General features: G+C 46.8%; 2 protein-coding genes across 2 annotated transcripts in view; one reads left to right on the top strand and one right to left on the bottom strand.

Annotated features, from left to right (window-relative positions):
• The first annotated feature begins 1,214 nt into the window (after nucleotides 1–1,214).
• rbm15 (RNA binding motif protein 15) lies at nucleotides 1,215–6,414 on the top strand. The gene has a single exon (XM_064299962.1). It carries the CDS (start codon nucleotides 1,507–1,509, stop codon nucleotides 4,069–4,071), a length of 2,565 nt encoding a protein of 854 aa, XP_064156032.1. The 5' UTR covers nucleotides 1,215–1,506; the 3' UTR covers nucleotides 4,072–6,414.
• Nucleotides 6,415–15,487: 9,073 nt separating this feature from the next.
• Nucleotides 15,488–20,494, bottom strand: part of slc16a4 (solute carrier family 16 member 4) — a 45,117-nt gene continuing 40,110 nt past the window's right edge. Inside the window, exon 10 of the mRNA XM_064299966.1 lies at nucleotides 15,488–19,484. Coding sequence (XP_064156036.1) covers nucleotides 19,270–19,484 — 215 coding nt within the window. The 3' untranslated portion in view covers nucleotides 15,488–19,269. The remainder of the gene's footprint in view (nucleotides 19,485–20,494) is intronic.

Below are 20,494 nucleotides of genomic sequence, written 5' to 3'. Positions count from 1 at the left end.
ATAAAAAGACGAAAATAAACTAATAATCAACAAAGAGGAATACATTTTTTGTTTACATTATTTAAAAATATATATATATTATATGAAAACATCTTGGTAGATTTGGATGGAAATTAACGAAAGAATTCCGCACATACATTAGGAAGCAATAAATAAAATAAATTATTTTGGAAGCCCCAAATTATTTGCACTTTTGGAACATAACACTACGTAATACATAGCCTGGTGTGTTTTGCTACTTTTCAGTGAAAGTCTTTATTCATGACAAATGACCAAACACATTCCTTGCATTTCTCTGACTGAATTGATGATTAAATTATTTTTCGTTCATCTAGCTAGAAAAATAATTTATGCCTAGGCTATTTATACTTCAAGTGGTAGAAATATGGTTACGGTTAACATAGGGTTAAGGCCTTAGCTCACAAGTCTTTTTTGTAGGCTACGTTATGAAAATAGTATGATACACTGTTAACTCTATGATTACTCGCGCTCCGAAATTCGCAGTTTCGTGTAGGGATAAACCGTCATTGTTTCATTCGAGTGTGGTTTGAGTTTGCTTTATTTCACATGCAAATGCCTGTTGACCAATGAGATTCTTTTTCTTTTTTGTGTGTGTGACGTCGGAACTTTTTGAACAATGGCGGACAATCTGACAACATTCGCTTCTCAGCACAAGGATCTATATGACAACCGACATAACAAGTGTAATTTAAGCAGTAGCCTACGTCTTCTCCAGAATTACTTACACAATTGAATACGTTTAGGTAATACCTGGACTGGTGCCAAGTCATTAGGGTGAAGTCAAAGTTGTTCTATGAAAAATATCAGGCAGGGAATTGTACCCAACAGCTGTGGTTTTCCCAGTTAGTTGCAGTAAGCTACATAAGACTTGGGGGTGATTTTTGCATTTTGGTATTTATTCGCTTTGGACGTGTTGTGCAATGGCATTATACGTCAAGAATTGAGATTAGTCTATGACTTGAGCCACGCCTGTCTGAAATAGCTTTTCCTGGTTTTCTGTATTTTTCACATTACGTGAACAATCTATATAACAAAAGGATCATTTTAGAAAAATAAATTGCAACGAACTATGTATGTAGTACTATGAAAGTAACCATTTATTTATTTATTGGCTGAAGAACGCTTAAAATTAAGAAAGTGAAAGAGGAAACTCCCCATTTTGAGCAATGTCGCAATATAATGTCCGAAGTTAAGTCTGAGAGCCAAAATGGAGTCGCTACCTGGGGGTAAAAAGATTGACATTTTGAGAAGCCAATCCCTTTCTCTTTACTCTGTTAGTACGACCAGTCGTAACATCAGGGTGGGATTTAACGCATTTATCTTTTCAAAATGGCGGTTGAGGTCGTTTTGGGAAGCGGCTCTGACTGAAAAGCTTGTTTATTTGCAGTATTCGCTCAGATAAATTAAGAAAATATTTGCCCGTAGTGTACATAGTTTTTTTTTGTTTTTGTGTCTGTAGTGGCCGGCGTAGGCGGACCGTGTAAGATGAAAGGGAAGGAACGGTCGCCGGTTAAAAAGCGTTCACGGGCCTTGGATGAGATCCGAGACAGGGGAGGGAACCATCCACCCAGCAAGAAAATGGGGGCTCTTTCTGCTTCTGGAGGCAGCAATAACGGGAACAGCTCGGCGAAAAGTGAAGGGGGTTCGGCCAGGAGAAGTTTACTCGGCGAAAAGAGAGAGAGTCGGGATTTTGATGCACACGCTTCTAGCCGGACTGGGGGCAACCACAGCTACACCAGTCCTGCTGCGAGTTCCAGCAGCAAGAACCACAACCCCAGCCTGGTACTCGAGACAGCTGCGCGGACCAACTCACGCGCAGAGCCACGACCTCCGCTTCCCAATAACGAGAGTGAGTACAAGACTCTTAAAATTAGCGAATTGGGCTCACAGCTCAGCGACGAGGAAATTGAGGATGGACTATTTCACGAGTTTAAGAAATTCGGGGACGTGAGTGTAAAAATAAGTCGGATTAATGACGAGAGGGTGGCATTCGTTAACTTCAGACGGCCAGAAGATGCGCGAGCGGCCAAGCACGCGCGCGGAAGGTTAGTGCTCTACGACCGGCCGCTAAAAATCGAAGCTGTGTACATGAACCGGAGGAGGAGTCGCTCGCCCATTGAGAAAGACCCCTATGCAGCTGTTGCGGGGCACAGACATTTGCATACCCAGAGACCGCTGTCTCCTACAGGCTTGGGGTACAGAGACTACCGGCTGCAGCAATTAGCGTTGGGCCGCCTCCCCCCTCCCCCGCCGCCCCCCCTTCCCCGCGACCTGGAGAGGGAACGGGAATACGCTTTCTTCGAGGCCCGTGCGCGCCCCGCCTTCATTGCTGAACGTGCTGCTGCTGCTGCTTTCCGCGAAGAAGAGTTTATTTCTCCAGAAGACGACCAGAGGGCCAATAGAACGCTGTTTCTGGGCAACCTGGACATCACAATCACGGAGAACGATTTGCGGAGGGCGTTCGACAGGTTTGGCGTGATCACCGAGGTGGACATCAAGCGGCCCAGCAGGGGCCAAAGCAGCACTTACGGCTTTCTGAAGTATGAGAATTTGGACATGGCGCACAGAGCCAAGCTGAGCATGTCCGGCAAGGTGGTGGGCCGCAACCCCATCAAGATCGGCTACGGCAAGGCCACGCCCACCACCCGGTTGTGGGTGGGGGGGCTGGGCCCGTGGGTGCCTCTGGCGGCGTTGGCGCGCGAGTTTGACCGCTTTGGCACCATCAGGACTATTGACTACAGGAAGGGCGACACCTGGGCCTACATCCAGTACGAGAGCCTGGACGCGGCGCAGGCGGCCTGCACCCACATGCGGGGCTTCCCCCTGGGGGGCCCCGAGCGCCGGCTCAGGGTGGACTTCGCCGACACCGAGCACCGCTACCAGCAGCCGTTCCTCCAGCCGCTGCCCCTCCCCCACTACGACATCGTGGCCGAGTCGTTCGTCCACCGGGCCACCCCGGAGGCGCTGCGGGTTCGGGAGAGGAGCCCTCCGCCCCCCTTGCACTTCCGGGAGCGGGAGCTGTTCCCCGGGGCGGAGTGGGCGGCGCCCGCGGTGCGGGAGCGCGTGCGCCCGGCCGCCTTCGAGGCGCTGGAGCACCTGGAGCGGCGGCCGCGGGAGGCCTGGTCGCTGGAGCGGGAGCTGCAGAGCCGCGACCCCGCCCGGAAGCGCCGCCCCGCGGAGGACGGGCGCCTGCCGGACCGCTCCCCGGACGGCGGCGACCGCGTGGTCCGCCGCCGCCACTGCCCCTCCCCCGACCGTTCCCCCGGGGGCAGCAGCGGCCGGTTCAGCGACTCTGAGCGACCCCCCCGCCTCGACCGCCCGTCCCCGCCCTCCCGTGACCCCCCCGAGCGCACCCCCGCCGACAAGCACCTCAAGACGCTTCAAGGGGCGGAGTCAGGGGGCGGAGCCGCGGGGGTGGAGCGCAAGCGCAGGACCGGAGGCGAGGCCGGGAAGGGCCCTGCCAAAAAGGAGCGCCTGTCGGACCCCCCCAGCTCCGCCAGGGGCCCCCAGGGGCCCAAGCAGGACGGCGGCGGCCAGAAGCTGGGCCTGGCCTGGCAGGGCATGCTGCTGCTGAAGAACAGCAGCTTCCCCACCTGCATGCACCTGCTGGAGGGCGACGTGGGCGTGGCCACGGGCCTGCTGCAGGACGCGTCGGCGCGAGCGCCGGTGGGCCAGCTGAAGATCACCCAGCGGCTGCGTCTGGACCAGCCCAAACTGGACGAGGTGACGCGCCGCATCAAGGCCGCGGGGCCCGGCGGCTACTCGGTGCTCCTGGCGGTGCCGGGCGGCCCGGACGAGCCCCCGGCCTCGGACCCGGCCAGCTCCACCCAGCGCCCGCTGCGCAACCTGGTCTCCTACCTGAAGCAGAAGCAGGCGGCCGGCGTCATCAGCCTGCCAGTGGGGGGCGCCAGAGACAAGGACGGCGCCGGCGTCCTGCACGCCTTCCCGCCCTGCCACTTCTCCCAGCAGTTCCTGGATTCCTCCTCCCGGGCGCTGGCCAAAACCGAGGAGGACTACCTGGTGATGATCATCGTGCGCGGAGCGTCGTAGCGGCGCGCCGCCTGTACCCTGCACGAAAAGTGCAGCCGTTGGCCTGTAATGTGTCAGTAACACTGCACCGTTCTGCGTTATGGGATAGAGCAATCTTAGCAGGGAGGGAAGGGCCTACACAGTTTTCTTTTGCCCGACAGAATCCATATTCTTGTTGGAGCGCATAAGTGACGTGTGAATGTAGTTAATTGGGAAACAGTGAACTGGTTCTGCAATTTAAAGGGTCAGTGTCATGCATGGTAACATAGTCTGTTAGTGGACCACATAGTGTAATTGAGAATCTTAAAACCGTATAATTAAAATATGAAATACTTAGTTCACCCCGTTTGGACTGAAGTTACCCAGTAATTTAAATGATGATAATTTATAATTTAATTGATAATACAGCCAGTAGTAGCACATTTCCAAAGGTTAATTTGTTCTTAAAAACTACAAAGTAGAATCACTGTCACAAACCATTAGACTTGCTACATTTAAATGAAAACAATAATCTTTTTTGATCTTGGTGTTGATGTTCATACATAAGCACTAAGACTAAGACTTAAGGTTTTCTGTCTCTACATCTTTGAACATAATTTTCAGATTTACAGGTGATGTTTGTGAGCCCTGTCACCTTATCTCAGTTTTCTTCAGTTTCTTCAGGCAGGTAGTATCTGTGTTTGCCCGATTGCAGATTGCTTATCCCATAATCCTTGTGGTACTCCTCTTTGGACAGTGTCTTGTCAGTGAGCTTGTAGAAAGAAAAATAAGGTGGAGCCAGCTTTAAATGATGTTTTTGCATTAAACCACTGTACTGGATAGAGCCGCAGACCAGTTCCGTAGATTTTCACCGTTATTTTCTTGTTAACTGACCGAGAATGGTAAGAACTATTTTAAAATTCTGCCTTCAGAATGTTAATGGGGGGGGGGGGGGAAGGATGCCTCTTCAGACACCTTAAAACATACATTTCTGGCGGGCCGTAATGAATGTGATTAAACTGTAGCGTTTGATAATTGACTTCACAAAGTTTCATTCAGCATTTTCCCTGCAAGAACACAAGCTTTTTAATACTGTAAAGAAAAAAAGAAAAAAGCTCAAACCCAGCTTTTATTTCTGTTGTCCGTTCTTACATTCATAGGAAACATCCCCTTTATTTTTCAACAGAGAGGTTTTTTTCACAGAATAAATAACATTTTTAGGGGGACATCCCCCTAAAACCCGGGACCTGTATTCATAAAGTAGGGGTGCAGGTCAGGATTCCTCTTTCTGTATTCTAACCATTATGAGCTAAAAAGCAAAAGCTATTGCTGATCAGTACTCCTAATCTGAGATGATTTATGAATCCAAGTTATTATGAATATTATGTTTTTTTTTCCTATCACACCTTCAGAATTTATCATGGATATTTAATTGCACATTTGACAATAGAGAATTTTGTTACTGGTATTTGGACGCTCACATTTTGAAGGCTCTGTTGAAATAAATCTGAATTAATGCATCGTTTAAATTTGTTCAAGGCTCATGTAGCTGTGTGACACACCTGCTTTCGGGAGCCTCTAGTATTGTAACTCATTCAACTGCAAGGATAACGTTAAATTTAAGCCGTTCGGGTAAATTATTTAAAAACATCCCATAAATAGAAGGCCACTCCATTTAACTGTTAAGGATGAGGGATACAAAATGATCCCTGTCTCTTTCTTTAGTCCTCATAGATGTTTTTATTTTATTTTTTATTATTATTTATTTTATTTTTTTGGGCTTGGCACCAGTAGTATGGAGATAGAAGGTGAATAAGGTTAAGTTGTTTATGTACAACGTGCAGACTGAACCCGTGTTTGAGAGGAATTCGCTGATATTCTGTTTTGTGGTAAAACATTGGTTTAAAAAAATGATATACAGTAAGCCAACCGAGCTACTCAGTTACTATGGCAATGAAGAGGTCGAAAGTGCCGTTTGCCATTGCATGACCCTGGTCTTTTGACTGTGATGACCCGATAGTATTTGGACCTTGTACAAGAAAGTGTTAAAAAAGAAATTGATAAGCAAAGTGTTCCTGTAGGGTTTTATTGTGATGCCAGCTGAAATGCAAAACTGTCTTAAAACCATAAACAACAAATTAATTCAAAATGACGACCAAAAGTACCCCATGGACTCAACATAATACAGTTGCTTTATATTTAAGCAGGGTGCTGAATTATGGAATAATCATGGTTTCGTAAGCGATTAATATTCATTTACCAATGCCGATTAATTTCAGTCTTCATTTTAAATGTATTATTTGCCGTCCTTTTTAATTTGTTGGTTTAAATTTATTTTCACTGTACTCTAATGCTGAATACTAAAGCTTTGGATTTTACACCCTGCCTCCGTCGGTGTGTCAAAGTGTTGCTGTATATCTGTTGGTGAAATATTTCCTGTTTTTGAACATCTCGTAAGAGGACAGGGGTGTTATGGATTCTCATACATTAATGTCTGATTACAGATCAGTTAGTATTTCACGGAGAAGAAAAACCCTGTTAATAGCAGTAAAGCTTGCAGCTTAATAAGAGTCCGTACAGTACAGTCCAGTCTGATCCTGGCTTCTCATTTCTGAAGGGAACTGGTTCTGAAGGGAATTTTTTTACAGAGGCTCATGCTCAGTCTAACCTCACTGCTGTCCTGAACTCTGACCATTGGGTTTATTTAACAAGTTACCGTGTCACACAAACGTAAGAGCAGCAAAATTCTAACGCAAGCAAATGAGCAAGGATTACATTTAAAGAGCTTGCTGCAGTTGGGTTAAACTGAGCCATAACTGAAACAAGTGAATTTGTAGTTAATGAAATGAGCCACAGAGGGTCAGTGACTTGACTTTTAAGGAGTACACAAAGCTGACAGTCGCTTAAAGTGCATACAGTGTCATTGTCAGTTTTACATTTGGTTTATTTTATATCAGCATTTACTGAAGATCGTCCATTTAAAGCCATACCAGTATACCTAAGAGTTCTTGTTAGTATATATGACGGTACTTGAACATTTTCGATTAGAAATCATGATGAGAACTGTAAATGGTTTCTCTTCAGTTTCAGTACCCTTGCAGTGAATCTTGCTTTCTTACATCGTATCGCAGGACTGGTTAACCTTCACATGCAAAGAATGGGTCATCGTGGTAACGGATTAGCCATCTGAAAAAGAAAGGGTTTGTCGCTCGGGGTTTCAGAGATAATGTAAAACTGAAACCGTGTTAGAATGCACCTAGTCTGCAGTTCTTTTGCCAGAAGAGCGAGATTCAGCACAAACTCATTAAGCTCAGTCATGGAGCTGATTAGCATTGTGTCAATGGTGCCACTTCCCATAACATAGATATACGCTATACGCTTCTTTTAAAATGACTTTAAAGTCGTGCGGTTTTATTTGATGTATTTGCTTTTTGTGTATTGATGTTTTCTTTAAGAATGGGTTTATTTGTCTGCCATTTGAAATGGCATGTATGTACTCTTCCATGGACGCCTCCGCTCGCTCACGTCGGTGGCACGGGACTGGAGAACCGCGCCAGTGCACGCACGGGGACGCGTTGCCGTCGGATACCAAGCGCTCGTGCACACCCGCAAAGGATCCTTTCCGCCGCAAAGGGGGAAAAGCTTTCCGTTCGCCGTGCGTTTGCACCGAAAGGGAAGCTTTGACTGTTGTGTAGCGCAGTCGTGATGCCAGTTCCCAGGTTTTGAGTGGAAACATGACCTTTCCTGCTTTGTGCCTGTACACACACCGGCTTTCCGGGGGAAGAAGGAAAGCCATCATTGCACACAGCTCACACATGGCTGTTTGTATTCACAGAGGAAAGTGCACACGCACTTCTGAATCTGTCCCCGTATCAATAAATTGTGTCTTTTGAGGGGAGAAAAAAAAATGTTTCCGCTTCGGAAGTGAGTTTGAAGGCAGCTGTTGTGACGTTTCTTGTGTTGCGATGGAATCATTGCTTCGCTTCTGATGGTGAAAGAAAAACGCACGTTTTGTGTGCCAGGAAGGAGAAGAGCGAGACGGAGGGAGAGCGCTTTTATTTCAGTGTCCATCATCAGTGTCCTTGCTCCTCTTTTGTGAAGAGATCCTCATTGGTTCACTGAATTATGGCTCCGCCCCACCTTTCCTCACCGATTCTGGCCTTCACTGGAAACGGAAAGGGAGGAGCTGGGCGAGTGGGGTTGCCGAGCGACGACAGGCTGCCGCTGCCTCTTCTGACCAGGACAGGAAGTGTGTCCGCGTATCGGGGGGACTGCCTGGCGCCATCCCCATGGCTCAGGTTCGAGTCGTCCCATGTGGGGTGTTCTGCAACCTCAGATTCCTCCCTTCACACACTAGGAGTTGTGCTGAGTTACCACACATGCCACCCCAAAACCCTCTCCCCTCTCCCCCAAAGCCCTGCTTGCACAACCCCACCCCCCCCCGCCCTTGGAGCACCTGTCTGCCACACGCAAGACCAAGCCAAACATCCCGCTCTGCTTCTCTGGGGGCACTGATTTGTCTTCCCTTTGGTTTGTATTTCCACCAGTTCTGATACGGTTTGCGTTTTTGTTCCCATTCTGAAGCTGGAACGAGAAGAAAAGGATCCCCCATCACTCCCCGCATGTGGGGTACCGGTTTGGGGGTACGTGTTCAATTTTGTTTTCTTGCTCCAGACCCACCTTGAGCTGCCCTTCTGACTGAAGATCCAGGAAGTGCACACAACGTTTTTTTTTCAGGCCACAGTTTTCCAGAAGTCTGCAAAAAACTGCCTGTCTTTGCACCCCAGAAGTCCGTCTGCCTGTCATTTCACTGGTGTTCCTGATGTTTAAAAAAAAAAAAGAAAAAGGAAATTTTTAAAAAAATATATGGACCAAAAAAAGACGTTTTCTCCTGCAGTAGTCGGCTGGCCGCTGCTATCCTGTGCACGGACCCGGAATGTTTGATGATTATTTGTGCAAATAAGTGATCCAGCCAAGAAGCCTTTAAGCCCCACTGTCCTGGGGCCACAGGTTGCATCGACTTGGAGGTCTGTTGACTCGGGGATCCACTGGTACCCCCCCCCTCCCTGGACGTCCCACCTGACCTGTAACGGGCACAGCCTGAGCCCCTCTGCAGGGGCGGGTTCGGGTAAGTGAAGGTGTGTGATGACTCTCTGCTGCCAGCCAGGGATGCTGGAGAGGAACTCAGTAGTGCAGCAGCCCAGGTAAGTGCATCAAGGCCTGCATTCATAAAGCTCAGAGCAGGAGCATTTCATCCAAATCCTATTGGGTAATCCTCATCCAATCAGCTAAAATGAAAAAACACACCCTAGAACAGCACTTGCATTCTGACACCAAGAACTTGGGCCCTGATCACATGTGTTGCTCTGGTGAGAAATACCATGTTAATTTTGGGTATGGATTGAACATGTTGTATGAGTTTGGGAAGTTCTAGATCCCCTAGGACCTGTAAGGATTATGTATAATATAGCATCATACTCCTACAAAAAATCATTTTTATGGGCTGCTATGCAAATTTAGCTGGACAATCAATGCAATACAAGTAAGAAAACTACTAACCCTATGATATAATATTATGTAATATGATATAAGAAAGAAAACTACTTGCCCTAAAATGCGTTTGTTCAATTACTTGGTATTTACAGTGAGGGAAGTTAGGTATGAAAATTAAAGCAGTCCTAGTTTGATTAAGCACTTTATTGATACCCGTACAATGAGAAACCTGATGTACATGGCAGGTGGAAGAATACTGCTGCCACTTTTGCAGCTGCTCAGTCCAGAAGGTTAAATGTGAAGCCCCCCCACACTGCGTGTTTCAACATATCATTTACACACTATACATGCATATATAATAATCAATGAACTAAATGAGAATTTCTAATATAAGGGTTCAGTTATCCAATTGGAAAATATATATTTAAAGTAACTGCAATCAAAGATATTGTAAGGATTTAGCAAAATATCCTAAAATGGGCAAATATAGAAATGGTCTCTTTCGAATATTGCAGTCCATTTCTTCACAAATATGCTGCTGTGCAGTTTTTATTATATTTTGTAAACATATTGCTCTAAATTGCGGTTAAATAAGGGAAGAAACACGAATCCGTGGCGCACTAGTGGTATTTTCATGTTACAGGAAATTTGATGCAATGAAATGGCGACACAGATCTTTGTGTAGTTTTGAGAGGCGTAGCTAGCTAGCAGGCAGAGTGTAGAGGGGCTGAAAAAAGGCTTTTTTTTTTCTTTTTTCTTTTTTTGCAGAGTCACTGCTATGAGTGTAACATGAATGATTATATTTTTTGGTTATACATTTCATAACAGTAGAATATGACCAGTGCATGATCATGTAATTCAAAGTGTGTGCAGCTAGATGTTTGTAGTAATGAATTGCTGAGGCTGCTGGGAAGGTAGTATGTGCTACAGCACTGATTAAACAGCAGCCAGGCTTGTGAAGCAGAATCTGGTCCACGGCTCTGGCTGCTATGCTGGCAACATGTTTTGGGATGGATCATGTGACCCAGCATCCTGAATATCACAGGATCCTGATTAAGGCCCAAAGCTGTGCGTAGCTGCGGAGTGAGTGGCAGGGGATTGGATGACAGGACGGTAGTGTTGAGGTGTCCCCCACTTCTCCAGTTCCCCTGTGCACAGGTGTGACCCTGCGGGGCTGCAGCAGGTGGTCTCACCTGGCAGGGACAGTCCACCGAGGCACAGGTGATGTCAGTGTACCTATGGTTACCCTGGTGATGTCAGTGTGTACCTGTGGGTACCCTGGTGATGTCAGTGTGTACCTATGGGTTACCCTGGTGATGTCAGTGTGTACCTATGGTTACCCTGGTGATGTCAGTGTGTACCTATGGGTTACCCTGGTGATGTCAGTGTGTACCTATGGGTTACCCTGGTGATGTCAGTGTGTACCTATGGTTACCCTGGTGATGTCAGTGTGTACCTATGGTTACCCTGGTGATGTCAGTGTGTACCTGTGGGTACCCTGGTGATGTCTGTGTACCTGCGGTTGCCCTGGTGATGGCAGTGTGTACCTGCGGTTGCTCTGGTGATGTCAGTGTTGAGGCCAAAAGTTTACATAGACATTCAAACTCAATTTTTCACGACTCCACACATTTCATGTTACCATGCTTTTCCTGTGTTAAGTCAATTAGAGTATCTAATTAAAGCAAATTAATTTGTGAATTAAAGCTGAAATAAATCTGTCTCCAATCGATTGTTTTAAAATGACCTCTGATGTGAAGTAGATGCCCTAATTGACTTGCCAAAAGGTATGTATGGTAACATGAAATGTGTGGAGTTGTGAAAAACTTTTTTTCATAAGTTTGAATATCTTTAGCCTAGGTGTATGCAAACTTTTGGCCCCAGCTGTACCCACGGTTGCCCTGGTGATGTCATTGCGTACCTGTGGGTACCCTGGTGATGGCAGTGTGTACCTGTGGGTACCCTGGTGATGGCAGTGTGTACCTGTGGGTACCCTGGTGATGTCAGTGTGTACCTGTGGGTACCCTGGTGATGTCAATGTGTACCTGTGGGTACCCTGGTGATGTCAGTGTGTACCTGTGGGTACCCTGGTGATGTCAGTGCGTACCTGTGGGTACCCTGGTGATGTCAGTGCGTACCTGTGGTTGCCCTGGTGATAGAGACCTGCATACTCAGTCCTATCCACAGGTCCTGCCTTCTGGGGGTAACAGTACCTGTTGCTCCATACGCGGTGATATGAATCGATCGCAGTTCATCCTCACTGTATTGTACTTGGGGGAAAATATGCTGAGAAGATTCTTTGAAAAAGTAAAACATTAAAACATCATAATTCATTTTTAATTACACCTCTCCCTCTCTCTTCTGCTCATTCGCCAGAACATTTACCCTCCCAAATGGACACCTTACATCCTTGACCTTGTTGCAGCTTTCGCCAAAAAGAAAAAACAATCAATTTTACCTTACAGTGATCTAAATAGAACTTGAAATGCATTTCTAATCTTACACACTCGGAGTCAGGCTTATTTCGGGGTGGTGGACGGTGGGCATACTTGGTACGGCTGTCTGGGGTTTTCTCCTAGGCTTACCCGAGGTGCCCTTTCTGTGCAGACTTTAACCCTCACGCATTCTGAAGAGTTTCAGCCGCTGAAACAGAAAAAGAATGCTCTGAACATTCCTGGCCAGACAGGCCGGGCTGGAGCATGTGACCTGTGCAGTGTTCAGCTCTCTGGACCTCCTTGGCATGGATTTTGCCCTCCATCCCTCCCTCCCTCCTACTGTTGCTTGAGGAATTAGTGAGATGAATGGTGACTAAGCTTTATCGCTCCAACGGAGCTCTGCGCAGCATTGTGTCCCTGCTGTGCTAAGCTTCCCCACATGACGCCCATAATCCTTCTCATGTACTACACCATACTGCACTGTACTCTACCATAATGCACCTTACCACACTGCGGCATACTGCACCATACTCTACCATAATACACCTTACCACACTACACCATACTGCACCATACTCGACCATAATACACCTTAATACACTGCACCATACTCTACCATAATACACCTTACCACACTACACCATACTGCACCATACTCTACCATCATACACCTTACCACACTACACCATACTGCACCATACTCTACCATAATACACCTTACCACACTACACCATACTGCACCATACTCTACCATAATACACCTTACCACACTACACCATACTGCACCATACCACACCTTAACACATTGCACCATACTGCACCATACCACACCTTAACACATTGCACCATACTGCACCATACCACACCTTTCTCTACCATACCACACCTTAACACATTGCACCATACTACACCTTTCTCTACCATACCACACCTTAACACATTGCACCATACTACACCTTTCTCTACCATACCACACCTTAACACATTGCACCATACTGCACCATACTACACCTTTCTCTACCATACCACACCTTAACACACTGCACCAGCACACTCCATAATTGTGGAAATGAATAACTCTCAAGTCCTCCCTTTGACAGCTTCACCCTGTTGCAGCTCTTTGAGTTTTTTGAATGTACTGTATTTTGTCAGTCACTCAGGATCTGGGAAATGACTAAATATAAATTTAACCTAACACGGAAAGCTTCATAGCCCCATGTGCCCAAGATATCCTAATCAAGCAATGGCACCGTCTACTATAAAACTCAACATTTTTATGGCACCATTATTTTGCCAAATATGCCCTTCACACATGGTTGTGACAGTTGATGTTGAGTGATTCATTTCACAGAACTCAAAGTTGGGTTGTTAACTGAAGAAATGCATAAATGGTGTTGTTCCACTCTTCAGGTGCGGTGTGAGGAAGGCCTGCCCTTTGACCTCTCCCAGTGGAAGGACCGGGCAGTGAACCGGGCGGGTGGAGCGGCTTCAGCCCTGCAGAGGTACTGACCGCTGACCGCTGACCGCCGCCGGAGGGCTCAGAGCGGTCGAGCATGCTGACCGTGGGCTCGTTGCTCTCGCTTATTTCATCGTCCCTCGTCTTCTCGGTCCTCGCCCAGCGTGGAAGTCGATTGAGGTCTGCCATCTTTAAGGACATTCCAAGTTGTTAAATGCTCCTTCTAGGAGCGAGGAGCTAGGAGGCTCACTTAGGATGCTTGAGCGAGGAAACTTATTAAATAAGTTATTGGAATGAGCCCCATATTGGATCACTAGAGGGTTTGGCATCTATATGACAAGAGAATAAGCAAACTTCTCTGGATTCACTCATCTCAACGTTAGTGTTGAGTTCAGACATTTCTGATTTATGGAAGACGGAATCCAGAGACAGTTTAAAGTGAGAGTAAATTGGAAACAGCCTTGTTAGTCACTGAAAGGGTATTTAAATACAAGTCTGAATCAGGTACACAGTCGTGTGGATTCCCAAGGTTTTCTGATTTAGATTATTTAAAGATGTTGCTCATGCATGATGCAGGTTTCCAGGCCTTTGTGTGCCAGTGCTGTGTGTGTGTGTGTGTGTGTGTGAGCTCCACATGGCTGCTAGTGTGTCTTTCAGGACCATCAGTTGAACAGCTTAAGCAGGGGATGTGACCAGTCTGGACCCTCAGCTCGTGAGTAACCACACCTAGCACCTCCTTACCTGCCTCATGATACAGTGTCTGCTCTGGGCCATTAACCCCTTAGTGTGCGATCACAAATACACTACATGGCCAAAAGTATGTGGACACCTGATGTCCACCATTTCATCCAAAATCATGGCCATTAATATGGAGTTGGTCCATCCTTTGCTGTTATAACAACCTCTTCTGGGAAGGCTTTATACTAGATGTTGGACCGTTGCTGCAGGGATTTGCTTTCATTCAGCCAGAAAAGCATTGGTGAGGTTGGGCACTGATTGGGCCTGGCTCACGGTTGGCTTTCCAATTGATCCCAAAGGTGGTCGATGGAGTTGAGGTCAGTGCTCTGTACAGGCTTGTTAAGTTCTTCCACACAACCATTTCTGTATAGACCTTGCTGTGTGCCCAGGGGCATTGTCATTCAGAAGCAGGAAAGGGCCTTCCCCCAAACCGTTGGGGAAGCACAGAATCATCACTGGAATTAAGGGGCCTAGCCCAAACCATGAAAGCAGCCCCAGACCAAGGGGTATCCAGATACTTTTGGTCACATTGTGTTATTTGATTAGAATGTTCTTAACTGAATATTCTAATGCTGATGTCACAATCACTACTGGTAACTGAAAGCAATGGCGTTAGTTCTAGAACACTTGACTTATAATTTTGAAAAAACATTCCAAAAAAATCTACACTTCAAAGGGTGTAGTGTATTCCAAATGGCTTTGTTTGTTGACATGTATGTCTACAGTATTTAGGTCCGATGGGATTGGTCTGGAGCTCCCCAGTACCCACGCTGAGGTGAGAACCCTGTACTCTGGTAAGACCCCCCCCCCCAAAAAATAATAGATGTGAATGAGCTAATATAAGAAGAGGTGGATTTAATGAGATAATTTAATTAATTTAATTAACCTTAATAATGAGAGAGGATTTAATGAAGTACTAAAGTCGTACACCAAAATGCTGTTCATTAAATCATTTTAATGATTTAATTTAATTAATTAATGCTTTGTTATTGAAAGACTGGTTGTTATACCCTTTTCTGTTTTTGTCCAGTACACTTAGTTCCGAACCACTGAGCATACTTTTAATTAGTTTTTGCTTTGTTTTGGGATGGCAGGCGTGTCATCTACTAAGTTACAGTTTCATGTTAAATTACCATACAATTCATTTCTGTTATACATTTATCATAATAAAAATTTTGTTTTGCCTGGCTAAAATGTGCTGTCAAATTATTAAGAAGGTCATTTCTGTAGATATGAGTAAGACCTAAAAGCTGAAAGGAGCGTTCTTACCTGTGGAGATGATGTGGGAAAAATAGCCCTTAAAGAACTACTCTGAGGTGAAAAGAAACAAGGCAAGACACACAAGTCACTGTGACCTTTATTGCAATCAATATCTGTACAGTCTGCTAAAGTAAAGCAAAGGGGGCAATGGCTCACCACAGCCAAGGGGAAGGCCAGAGAGCCAGATCTCCTCAGCCATGTCAGAACCTCAGCCTCCTCACAGTTTACACTGCAGTCAACGCAACAGGGCTGTACTACGGCATGTGCTAGCTGCAAAACTGCTGGTAAAATCTGTCTTAAAAATCAAACATACCAGGTTACACATTCATATTTTTCAGTACATTCTCTGATTGTGAGGCCCATGGAAACTCAACATATCAATATTTTCACTCTGTTACTGAATGTGACAAAGGACGGATGATCCTTTTTCACAGCGTACATAAGTTTGTTATACTGTTGTTCACAAGTTATAAAAAGCTTTCATTGATTTATACGGAATGAAGTACATTGAAAGCAAAATAGAAGTGACTTCCACCATCATATTGCTTATGGATTGTACAGTTTTTTAAAGTGGTAAAGTTTACAGTGATAGAACTGTCTCCCACTGCACTAAATACAGTATGAGGGCATGACAGGCAGCGGGGAGCGCAAAGAGAAGGACTGGAGACGAGAAGCCAAAGCTTCATAAGTGAGCTGAAGGAGGAACGTTTCACCAGAGAAAGACTGGTGACGCTGCATTTGTAGTGCCTCTTGATCACCACCAGGGGGCAGAAGCCACTCAAGGAAAGAGAAAACACTCCTGTTTTTCTTTTTCTCTCAGTATATGAGATAAAGGTGCAAGGAAGTCACCAAGGAATTCTGTGCTCTGAAGACAGTATCATTTACAATCAAGTATTTGTGTGAAGGCAATAGCTGTCTCTTTGGTTTGTATTTCGTAAGGGACAGGTTGGTGAAGATACAAAAGCAAGAAGGCAAACAGTGGTGATGGAGACCATTAGACATTTTTTTAAATTATATATAATTTTTCAACATTTTTGAACTCCTTTCTATGAAACAGAACTGAACCGTCCCAAGACGAGCCAAAAGAAGTGGCACGGTCTTGATGGCTTTCAGGCGAAACCATTTAGAAAATGGTGATCATTTTGAGGGATCAACTTTTGTAGACAGAAAAATTCATTTTACGTTCAGTTTCAGTCGAAAATTCACTTCCTACTCCCATCAGCAAAATGCCTCATTCAAGGAAGTGATCCGTACGCATGAAGTGGCCACTACAGACGGAAGTCGTCCAGTGATCTCATTGTGGGTAATGAGTGAGGCTGGAGGAAGCAGTGAAGAATTCCACACTGAAACATACATCAGCTTCATACACTGGTGTCTTTCAGTGAAACCCATCAGCTTCATACACTGGTGTCTTTCAGTGAAACCCATCAGCTTCATACACTGGTGTCTTTCAGTGAAACCCATCAGCTTCATACACTGGTGCCTGTCACAGTTAAACAGTCCAAAACCACACCCAAGATTCAGAAACTGGTCAAAAAAACAAGCAATTATAAATACTTAAAACCAAAAAAAAAAAAGTAATGGAACCATAAAATATACATATTTGAGTGTTTAATTATTGCTTGTGTAATGTGCAGAAGGAATAAGTCATTTTGCGGTAGAAAAAAACTGCATGTGAGTGCAATAAGTTCAGAATGTTTCAAATGCTTCCTTTTAAAAACACATTTTAAAGCTGTAGTTACTTCTACAATTAAACTCGAAAGACTTCTGTAAGCAATGTAGTACGCAGAAGCAGAACACTGCATCTTTATAGGGAGTTTCCCTACGCCCTGCTGATCCTAGATCAGTAGTGAGCGTGAGTGGGCTTCACAGACACACCGCCTGGAAGAGCGGACTCACAGTAGGCCAGCAGTTAGGCGCGTGCACACACAGCCATTTTGCAAGACAAGGACTAGTTTCACTGCCGGGCGGTGGCATCTAAGTAATGGAAGACTGAGCGCTCCAGTATCACATTTTTATCTTCTTTTGATGCTTATGTGCAGGGAAACGGTTGCCAGTGGGGCGACATAGCTCAGGAGGTAAGACCGATTGTCTGGCAGTCGGAGGGTTGCCGGTTCAAACCCCACCCTGGGCGTGTCGAAGTGTCCTTGAGCAAGACACCTAACCCCTAACTGCTCTGGCGAATGAGAGGCATCAATTGTAAAGCGCTTTGGATAAAAGCGCTATATAAATGCAGTCCATTTACCATTTACCAAACGGTTTAACCTTGGCCTCCTGATTAACACCACAGGTTCGTCAGCTACACGGCGCTTGGTTTTGCCAAAAACGGCAAGTTCTGTCGCCCTATCAACGAAGCGGAAACGCGCAAATCCGGCGTGACCAGAACACTTACGAGGAAATACACCGATCAGCCACAACATTAAAACCACCTACGTAATATTGTGTAGGTCCCCCTCGTGCCGCCAAAACAGCTCTGACCCGTCGAGGCATGGACTCCACCTCTGAAGGTGTCCTCTGGTATATTTGGACTTCTGTATATATTTGTATCTACTGTATATTTGTACCTGATTGTGTTACTTTGTTGTCTTTGATGCTGCAACAGTGCAAATTCCCCCCGGGGATCAATAAAGTACACTACTACTACTACTTATCACATTATTGGTTTTTATTACATTAAAAAAATTGAAATGGATTACATTATTGGGAGTTATTACACTATTGGTAGTTTATTACATTATTAGTTGCTACAGGGCTATAAAAAGCTAAGATATTGTTAGAGGGTGAATTATTTCCACATGATTTTAAAAACTCTCGACGGGTCAGTTGTTTTGGCGGCACGAGGGGGACCTATACAATATTAGGCAGGTGGACTTAATGTTGTAGCTGATGGGTGTAGATGTTCTGCGCGGTACCAGAGCACCAGAAACTTCTGCTACCGTCCGGAATCCCGTTTGTATTTAAGAACCGAAGAGGACGGGGGTAAAACAGGAGTGAAGTATCTGGCGCGTATACAAATCTGTGGCGCAACCAAAACCTTTACAGAACTGACACTGCTAACCCCCCAGGACAGGAGGCCCCCCACCTCGCTGTCTGTGCCCGTGGCTACCATCCAGGGGTTAAGACGAGAAATGGAGTGTAGGAAGATGGTGCCTGCGTGGTGGGGGGGGGGGGAGGAGGGGGTGAGTGCAGGGCAGCGGCAGTTTCCTCCCCAGGGAAGGGTTTTATTTCAGCTGGCTATCAGAGGCATTGCATAGAAAGGCATCTAAAATTAGCACGCCGCACGGCTAAGCGCGTCCCAAACGCTGCAGATATTTGGGTTTGATCCCAGCCCGGGGGGGTTAGAGGGGGGGGGGGTTGCGGGGGGTTGGTTGCTGGGCAGCAGGACTCTGCATTGCAGCGTTAGGCAGTCTGTTCCTCACGCTGTGCGGAATGGGGCTTAACCCTCAGGCCAGCGCGCTGTGAAGGGCTTATTTCATTTTCCCAGGCTCAGCGGCCTTAGCGTTCGTACGCAAGGCCAGTGCCGCCGAGACTGAGTTTCAAAAAAAATATACACAAGCAAAGAAAAGCGTTCTACGAGTGTTCATTTGGGCCGTGTTCAGAGCAGGGAGAGAAGGGAATACGGTCGCCCGGTCGCCAGCGGGGGCTTTCCTGTGCGGTTAACGGTGGCGGTAACGGCGGCGTCCGTTCAGATGCGCGAGCGGCGTTTCCGTCGTGTCTGGTGTGTGCGGAAGTGGGTCTAGAGGGCCCGGACCGAACAGGACCGGACCGGACCGGACCGGACGGTGCAGAAACGAGGGAGCAGGCGCTGCTGGGTTTGGCGCTGGGTCGCCGCTGGGTTTGGCGCTGGGTCAGTCGCCTCCCCTACACGACGCCGTTCTTCAGCGGCTGGGCGGGGAAGCGGCCGTTGCTCCTCCTCCAGGCGGGATCGGCGGCTCCCTGGCCCGCGCCGCACCTCCTCCCGTGGCTCCACCGCCACGCCAGCGGCTCCAGGAAGAGCGACACGGAGGAGAGCAGGTAGCACACGCCCGCCAGGTAGAAGGAGCAGTCGTACGTCTGCGTGTAGTCGTACAGGAACCCTGCGAACAGCACGGCAACCACAAAGCCTTTACACAGACAGCACGTAACACAGACACAGCCATTCCAGACTCTCGCCCAAACTGCAATCAAAAATAAAAACACTTCATAGTTTATTTTTGGTATAAGTCAGATTATTTTCCTCTGATGTGCACTCATAATAATTTTAATTCTTTTCCCATTCCCCTCCTTCCTCACCCCCCTTTTCCCCTAACATTTTGAGCAGTGAGGCCTATCAATAAGAAAGGCAAAGAAGCTCGTTGTTTCAGCCGTTCTACCACAATGACCACACTGTGGACATCCCGCAGTCTGTCACATCTGCAGTGCACATTCCCTCCAGCAGAGGGCTCTGCTCTTGACAAACCCTTTGGTGTTAGGGGCCCTGCTGCTCCCTGCACAGTCACTGGTAAACAGCCAGGCTCCATTTCCAAACAACACCTCCACTACCACCACGGTTACCCCTGGATATCCTAGGGGGGTAGAAATCATGCAACCCCCCCTCTGCCCCCCCCTCAGACAGGACGGAGAGGGTGGGGGGGGGGGGGGGTGTTGCGCGTCTGTCGAAAACAGGTCAGGCTAGGGTGTCGGTGTCACTGAGTTCAGGCTGTGTCTCTCCCCTAAAGAGGCCCGGTTTCCAGGAGACAGGATGCCGATCTCTTCTTCCAAGTGACCCTTTGATCTCTCAGCACGTCTGGCAGGGAGGATCTGATTGGCGGCCTTCACTCGTACCCGAGAAGTTTTACAGACGGACCTTTCAGTGTGGGGCTCTGACTCGACATCCCTGAAATGCATGGCAGAGGTTTGCCATTTCAGTTTGGCCAGGGACATACAAAGCTACAGTGTAGCTAATACTCAGGGACATACACAGCTACAGCGTAGCTAATACTCAGGGACATACACAGCTACAGCGTAGCTAATACTCAGGGACATACACAGCTACAGCGTAGCTAATACTCAGGGACATACGCAGCTACAGTGTAGCTAATACTCAGGGTCATATACAGCTACAGTG

Source organism: Anguilla rostrata, chromosome 11 (genome assembly GCF_018555375.3).
Source record: "Anguilla rostrata isolate EN2019 chromosome 11, ASM1855537v3, whole genome shotgun sequence".
Taxonomy (NCBI): Eukaryota; Metazoa; Chordata; class Actinopteri; order Anguilliformes; family Anguillidae; genus Anguilla; species Anguilla rostrata.
Note: the sequence above shows the minus strand (reverse complement) of the source record. Positions and strands in the feature narration are given on the sequence as shown.

What these genes read in the sequence shown, in the direction of transcription:
- rbm15 (XM_064299962.1), top strand. Translation starts at nt 1,507, where the DNA reads ATGAAAGGGAAGGAACGGTCGCCGGTTAAAAAGCGTTCACGGGCCTTG.